The sequence below is a fragment of the Salvelinus fontinalis genome, chromosome 6 (assembly GCF_029448725.1).
Source record: "Salvelinus fontinalis isolate EN_2023a chromosome 6, ASM2944872v1, whole genome shotgun sequence".
NCBI classification, from domain to species: domain Eukaryota; kingdom Metazoa; phylum Chordata; class Actinopteri; order Salmoniformes; family Salmonidae; genus Salvelinus; species Salvelinus fontinalis.
In genome coordinates, this window is record NC_074670.1 from 16,075,102 (window position 1) to 16,083,351 (window position 8,250).

At 42.9% G+C, this 8,250-nt stretch overlaps 1 protein-coding gene across 1 annotated transcript in view; it reads right to left on the reverse strand.

Moving 5' to 3' along the window:
• Positions 1-7,600, reverse strand: part of gpc2 (glypican 2) — an 11,341-nt gene extending 3,741 nt beyond the window's left edge. Inside the window, exons 1-8 of the mRNA XM_055925130.1 lie at positions 6,993-7,600; positions 3,026-3,184; positions 2,502-2,636; positions 2,030-2,205; positions 1,528-1,608; positions 1,236-1,401; positions 784-914; positions 198-344 (exon numbers count right to left, since the gene is read on the reverse strand). Of these exons, the coding sequence (XP_055781105.1) occupies positions 198-344; positions 784-914; positions 1,236-1,401; positions 1,528-1,608; positions 2,030-2,205; positions 2,502-2,636; positions 3,026-3,184; positions 6,993-7,164 (1,167 nt within the window). The 5' untranslated portion in view covers positions 7,165-7,600. The remainder of the gene's footprint in view (positions 1-197; positions 345-783; positions 915-1,235; positions 1,402-1,527; positions 1,609-2,029; positions 2,206-2,501; positions 2,637-3,025; positions 3,185-6,992) is intronic.
• Positions 7,601-8,250: the final 650 nt, after the last annotated feature.

Genomic DNA, 8,250 nt, shown 5'->3' on the forward strand with positions numbered 1-8,250 from the left:
CATATGGACAGAGAGAGCTAACATGGGCATAAACTACAAAAATAATTGTCTTGAATATTAATTTCAGGTAAAAACTCATCTCTGCCGCTCCATCTCCTCTCCCCCCTTCTCTTCCCCCCTCTCCTCTTTCCTCTCACACCTCACTCTCCTTTTTCCTCCTCTCCTTTCCTGATCTTCCCTCTCCTCTCCCCTCCTACCAGTCGGTCCAGGTTGGTGCCAGCAGCAGTGGTGGGCTTCTCCTCAGGGCTGAACGTACGGAAGGGTCTCCTGTTGCCCCCTGACTCCTTGGGGGAGCGCCGAGAACGGCCCGGGGCCAGTCTGGGACTCCCACAGCCCTGGAACACCTAGAGCCAAACCACAGAGATAAAGCTATGTATCTATATTGATGTATCTCTGCAACAATAAGGGTGAAACATGGATTTAAGAAAAAATAGCATCCCAATATTATCACGTACGTTAATAATGGTAGACAGTGGATACTTAAATTAATAACAATATGAGGAATAATATGAAAAGTAGTAAAATTGCACTATGCCGTTTTTACAGGTACTTCCACAATTGATCAAGCAAAACAAAGGGGTTTTGGACCCAAAATGGTCTACCATGGGCAGTAATACAACTGTTAAACGTTAAGTCTTGTTTCAACCTAGGATGACAGCTGATGTGCATCTTATCAGCCATTCTATGATCTATATTCTATTGCACTGTGGATGTATAGCACATTCTTTTAATTTCCCTCCATCCCCTCCTCCCTCCATCCCCTCCTCCTCCCTCCATCCCTGCCTTAGTGGAGGTGGCGATGCTGTTCTCCTGCATGTGCATGATGGCCTCGGACACTTTAACAGAGATGGAGTCTGCAGCCAGCTCCATGTTAAAAGGCCCCTCCAGCTTCTCAGATACTTGATACAGAGCATCTGACAGAGTAGAGAGAGAGCGAGAGATGAAAGATGGAGCATTGAATAAAAGTGTGAAAACAAAAGGATGAAGGTAGGAAAGGGAAGAGATCTAATAAGAAAGATTACATTTTGTTTTTATGATGGGTGCAATGTTCAAAACGTTAGATAGAAATGCAATGTATAGAATAGGCATGACTAATTTATTCTGTAGAATAGAAATGCGAGTAGGTTCTATACAGTACATTTCTACATGCATCAGGTTTAACATCCCCTCTACAGAATCAGCCCAACAAAAGCCACCCATACCCCCGCTAATGCCCGCCTCCAATCTCCACTCACCAATGAAATTGTTCCACTCAGTGTCCAGATCGGCTGTATTGGCCAGGCAGCCCTTCATCACATTGAGGCAGAGGGCGTGGCAGGGGCGCAGGGAGGGCATGCCTCGACACAATGGGCAGTACCACTGACGCATCAGGGCACGCACACACCCCGCACCAGCACTCAACTGAAGGAGGAGACGAAGAGCAGAAGTTGTAGGATGTTAGGGAGATCAACGGAACCACTAAAAGCAGACCAATAGAAGACAGAGTATTCTTCTTAATATAAGTGCACGGCCACATACACACACTACCTTTGCTGCCTTGTTGACAATGTCACGGCCTATGGCCAAGCCTTGAACCAGTGCTCTGGCTGCAATGAATGCCCTGGACACCTGAATGAAAGAGAGATCAGCTAATAACTTCTGACACAAATCTACTCTACTGTATATCAATGCACTCAGTTCATTGTTTTCAAATAGTTCTCTCTAATACGATCGCCTATGTGTTTCTGTAACGTTATCGTTGACTTTCAGTGGTGATTTGAATTACTTATCACACCGGCTTCTTTTGTTAATTATGGTGACAAACATTACAAATTGGACCAATTTAGACAGATAATTCAATCAAATTACAAAATAACATATTGGTTTTCTTACCCTGTAAGCAGTCTATGGACAAGGTAATACCAGTCTATGCTTTGGTTTTGTTAACCCAAATTCCAAAATGACATATTGGTAAATATTAATATATATTATATTATTAAATATAAATGATGTTAGTTTTCAGTTGATATACCAACCAAGTCTGCCTGACCTGTAAGCCTAGTTTCCGGGGCAGGTCCCCAAAGGGCTGCAGCTGCTCTGCATGTTTGTTGACACACTCCAGGTACTCGTCACTGAACTGGTACTGGGGGTTGACCAGAGAGAAGACCCGCTCTACCAGTCTGGACCAGAACTCTGACAGCACCTCTGTCAGGCTCACACTGCCCCCTGTAGACAAAAGAGGGAAAACATTTAGCAAAATAAATTGAAAATTTGCATTTCTTGTTGCACAAGTCCAAGTACTCATTCCCTGTTTCAGTCAGTTTGGTGCCTAATGAAAATGTCCCTAGGTTAGGTCAGTCTGTTTCTACTTGTTCAGACATTTTGTTGTCGTCTTGTCAAACAAGGCAAAGATGTAGCATTGTCAAACTGATGAGATGGTGAGGGACATGTACTATAGTGACACAAGTACACAAATGCAAAGTCCAACAAGAGAGGAGAGAGAGAACGGTGTCCCCACTAACCTGAGTAGTATCGACGGAGCTCCACAAACAGCTCCTGGAAGACATTGGCGTTCTGGGTGAAGAGGCGCCCGTAGGTCTTAGTAAACATTTGATTCATGGACTTTTCAGACAAGTCTATGAGCTCCCTGAAGAACTCTGAGAGAAGAGAGGAAGGAATGAGATGGTCAAAAGCACGATACGGGGTAGACAAGTTCGTAGTCCGACACCACTGGGATTCAATACCACATTCTCACCAGTTCTCCACATCCCAAAGAAGAATTCAGTACCACTAAACCACAAGTTGTTTTGATTCAGTGGTTTCACTGGCAGTTACTCAGGTCTCAAGAACCATTGTCAAGAATAAGCTAGCTATGACTAGCTGATCACCACTATAGGATATTAGTCTAGCAATAAAGGTACTTTAAGCCCTCTCAATAGAGAACATTTTACATACCACTCCTCAATGTTGTTGTCATTTTACATCACACTATTTACAGTGTTCCCTTATGCATCCTTATTATGATTGGATTTGCATTCCAGCTCACCGTCAAACTTGCGGTGCCTCTGTGTGAAAGTGGTGAGAAGGAACTGGCTGGTGTCGTCGATGGCCGACAGGAAGTCCGTCTCACTCTGATGGGCCAGAGTTTCCTCCATCTGACTGGAGCAGCAGGTGTAGTCCTGGGGACACAGACGCAGATGCTCGCCTGGACCAATAGAAAAACAGACAGGGTCAGATGCGAGCCAATCACAGACTTGGACAAGAGGTGTGTTGGCATATTGAGGTGTTCACCTGAACCAAAGGTAAAACAAGACGGGATCAGATACGAGCCAATCAGAGACAAGAGGTGTGGGCAGATGCACTAATGGTGAAGACCAAAGGATAGAGCAGCGCTTGCTTTGACGTCATCAGCACTGTGAAGTCAACTTATGGTTATGGTTTAGGGGAGACATTTAGGCTACCTCAAATAAATCAGTATTTTTACCTCCTTTAGATAGTATGAAATGAGAGGGGGAGACGTAGAAAGAAGGGCTGATTCGCACCCACACTGACGGTGATGCATGTGCTTGATGCGACCGCGTTACCTGCTAGACCAGCCTCAGAAACAGGTTTCTTCACAAAATGACTTACCACCACTGCACATAAATGAGCAATGTATTAGGGCTTTGGTGATGATAACAGTATCGCAATATTTTACATGGATTTTTTTTCTTTACACGAAGAAGACCAAACTCTTTGGTCCTTTAAAAACCTGCTCCATGTAAAATATTTTGTGCTATATCTTGGAAAGTAAATAAATGTGGATGACAACATAATTATGTTTGTTTCCAAAATTAGGGCTTTTTTCCTAAAGAAGTTAAGTCCACTTTGTGTTTTGTTTCCTTGCCACGATACTAACAAGTATCCCCCAGCCCTACAATGTATCATATGAGAAATTCCACATTATCAAGAACTGATCATTCTACCCTGATTCTACCTTGATTGTACCTTTATTGGAAAATATCAATTACCCTTCATTGTGCCATGCTACCATGATTTTTCAAAGGCTTTCATTCAATATAATAGCTCACAAATTAGGCCTACTGTGTTCATTCATTGAATGTCTATCAGTTTAGAACACCCACCAACTCTACCAATGTGGCAGTGGTTCTTCTGATCAGGCACTTATCCTTCTTCTTAATCTGTCTGTCATTAATACAGCCTTATTAAACATAAGGTAGTAATTGAAAATGGGCATTTATAAACATGATTTATTAAAACACAATCCATGGTGGCATTCCAAATGGCTCACTATTCCCTATATAGTGTACTACTTTCGACCAGGACACATAGGGAAATAGTTAAAAGTAGTGCACTAGATATGGAATAGGGAGCCGTTTGGGACGTAGACCATGTTTTTGTTCACCAATACCCAGGTTGGACTGGGTATTACCGGCGGTAATGATATGCAAACATTAACGACCAGTAACAAGTCGGCGATCTCCAATGTCTCAACATGGGTGGAAAAAACATCTTATTGGAGGCAAACATAATATTACTCAATGATACCAACACCTGATTATTTTCCCCCCCGAAAAACTTGGAGTGAGGATCCCAACTCCAACCTTTTATTTTTGGCTCTAGCTTTGATTTCTCCTCTGTTGCTCATTACCAGCCCTATCTCATTCCTCCAATTCTGCTCTCCCTCTCATAATCCCTCCTTCTCTCGGCCATCTGCTCCCCTGGCCCACGGGACAAGAAGAGCCAAGACCCAGACAGAGATAACCAGACACACAATCAATATTGCAGTTCCCACATTCAACAATCACATATAGCCTACAGTCAAACCACTCAAACAAACCCTCATACATACGAAGGCGTGCAAAGCAGTACAAAAAAAAAAAAAAAAAATAAAAAAAAAAAAAAAAAAAAATCAACATTTGCCTCCCAAATGACACTTTAAAAAAGGGGCAATCAGCAGTTGCTACATACATTTTTGGACTTATAAATGATTTATATATACCCATTGATTCTTGAAGAATATAACTTAGAAATGCCTCATGAGCTTTGTTCAACTGTCATACCCCATCAGAACCAAAAATACACTACATGAACAAAAGTATGTGGGACACCGGCTCGTCGAACATCTCATTCCAAAATCATGGGCATTAATATGGAGTTGGTCCCCCTTTGCTGCTATAACAGCCCACTCTTCTGGGAAGGCTTTCCACTAGATTTTGGAACATTGCTGCGGGGACTTGCTTCCATTCAGCCACAAGAGCATTAGTGAGGTCGGGCACTGATGTTGGGCGATTAGGCCTGGCTCGCAGTCGGCGTTCCAATTCATCCCAAAGGTGTTCGATGGGGTTGAGGTCAGGGCTCTGTGCAGGCCTGTCAAGTTCTTCCACACTGATCTTAACAAACCATTTCTGTATGGACCTCGCTTTGTGCATGGGGGCATTGTCATGCTGAATCAGCAAAGGGCCTTACCCAAACTGTTGCCACAAAGTTGGAAGCACAGAATCGTCTCGAATGTCATTGTATGCTGTAGCGTTAAGATCTCTCTTCACTAGAACTAAGCGGCCTAGCCCGAATGATAAAAAACAGCCCCAGACCATTATTCATCCTCCACCAAACTTTACATTTGGCACTACGCATTCGGGCAGTAATTCAGGCAGGTAATGTTCTCCTGGCATCCCGGATTTGTCAGTCGGACTGCCAGATGGTGAAGCGTGCCTCATCACTCCAGAGAACACGTTTCCACTGCTTCAGAGTCCAATGGCGGCGAGCTTTACACCACTCCAGGTGACGCTTGGCATTGCACATGGTGATCTTAGGCTTAGGCTGTTAGGCCATGGAAACCCATTTCATGAATCTCCTGGCAAACAGTTATTGTGCTGACGTTGTTTCCAGAGGCAATTTAGAACTCGGTGGTGATAGTGTTGCAACCAAGGACTGACAATTTTTACACGATCCAGCACTCGGCGGTCCCGTTCTGTGAGCTTGTGTGTCCTACTACTTCACAGCTGAGCCATGGTGCTCCTAGACTTTTCTACTTCACAATAACTGCACTTACAGATGACCTGGGCAGCTCTAGCAGGGCAGAAATTTGACAAACTTACTGGTTGGAATTATATCCACGTTGATAGTCACTGAGCTCTTCAGGAAGGCCATTCTACTGCCAATGTCTGTTTATGGAGATTGCATGGCTGTGTGCTCAATTTTATACACCTGTCAGCAACAGGTGTGGCTGAAATAGCCGAATCCACTAATTAGAAGGGGTGTCCACATACTTTTGTGTGTGTGTAATTTTATATAAAAGCTTCTTTTACTCCAACTTTTGTAAACAAATAAAATGTAAACAAAGACTATACAGCCTCAAAACATGGTTAAAACTATAATTTCGATATCATGGATGGTCAGTCCTTGGATCCATAGCTCTGTCTATGAATTTGTTAGTGATTACATTTCTCCAGCCCCTTCCCTCAGCTTTTTACGGAAACAGAGGCGAGGATGCTGTTTTGTTATTGTTTCAAAATGCCGATTGCCGCTTTAAATATCCACAGCTCACTATCTTTGTCTGTCTGTTCTCTCACTTGAGCTCTCACACACACCCATTGACAATGTCCCATGATAATGCAACAACTAACAGCAGTTCTCAAGTGTCACATGCACAAAACACTAATTATAATAAAAGCCGTCTTCAAAAAAATTAAAAAAGGTTGACAATGATTATTTTCTTTCAGTCATTCCCAGATCAGTCTAAAACAGCCATACTAATTAGGGGCGAGGCTCTTTGTTACACACCGGTGTTAGCAATTTACTCATCCCATAAATAAGCCTTCCTGACAGACAAACCTGTTAATTCTCAATTTCGCTTTGTTCAGCAGTTTCTATCACATGGCATATTATCCAGTAAGGCTATACCAAGCAGTCTCTCAAACCCTTCATGTTGTGTAAAATAACATATAGCCTACGTTTGATGATTATTTTAAATCAATAACCACCAGTTTACTTTGAATAGCCCGTCTTACCGGAGATTTGAGTCAGCGGGGCAGTGTTCGTGCTGTAGCCCTTCTCTGCGTACACATGCCGTGTCTCCGAGCAACTCCTACCCGCTGTTACCGGGCCCCAAGTCCATGACAGGGCAGCCAGCGTGCAGAGCAACACCGGGGGGTACTTCTGAGCATATAGCCGGGAAACCATCTTCCACTCTGACAGTGTCACTCACGGTAAATAGGCGAATTAATGGTTGACAAAAGATTGGCGACCAGGCAGCTCAAAAATGCCAAAAGTATCGAGATACAAACTAAGGCAAATAAATCCCTCGGAAAATCTATGGAATTATCTCCAGTTCCCCATTTTGTCTGTGAAAAGAAACACCCCAATAACTTCCAAAAATCAACTAGTCTATTTTTTGCAGAAGAAAAATAAATACATTGACAATTGGTCTGGGTGCTGTGAATAAATGCGCGCCTGGTTTGTCGGGTGCTCAGGTCCCACCCGGTGTTTTCTCCATCCCTTGTCTAGCTATCTGCTTCAGAACAATGAGCGGTGCAGCACGAGGAGGGCCGAAAGGGTTGAGGTGCGGCCATAGGGGGGCTGTTATAGGAGAGCCACCGTAAGGTCCTAAATTCGCAACCGCCAGTCTGAACTATTATTTTGGAGCCACTACAACCACATGCGAAAAATTAATCACACTTTTCTACATTAAAAAAACCCCACAAATCTATTGCCGGCACACAATTTAAATAGACTCGAATCAAAATCTCGCTGTTCTAAATTTTTTATAAGTTTATTGACTTGCATACCTGAAGAATAATTAATCCCGTATTTGCATTTCTGAAGGTCACATGCAAAATAATGTTGTCCAGCCACCAGACAGTTTTGCAATTTGGGTATGTCATACAAGATGCAACCGTTTCCATTGCCAGCAAGTAGGTCTATTTACAGAAAAATCCATTGGCTAATGCAAACAGGCTTTTCCATTGAATTGTTATTTTTTAAATTATTATTAATTGCTTGATTACAGTAACAAACCAATGCAAATGTGATCAGCAGTCCAGTACTAACACTGGCCCATTAAATGTCAATTGAGAGCTATATTACTATAATTTGAGCCCTATAGGCCCCCAGAATCCAGATGTAGCCTATTGTGAGAAAGACATAATACCCAAAAGTAACAGTATAGCTTCAGTCCCTCTCCTCGCCCCAACCTGGGCTCGAACCAGATCAACTAGTCTATATTTTTCGAGAAGAAAAATAAATAAATTGACAATTGGTCTGGGTGCC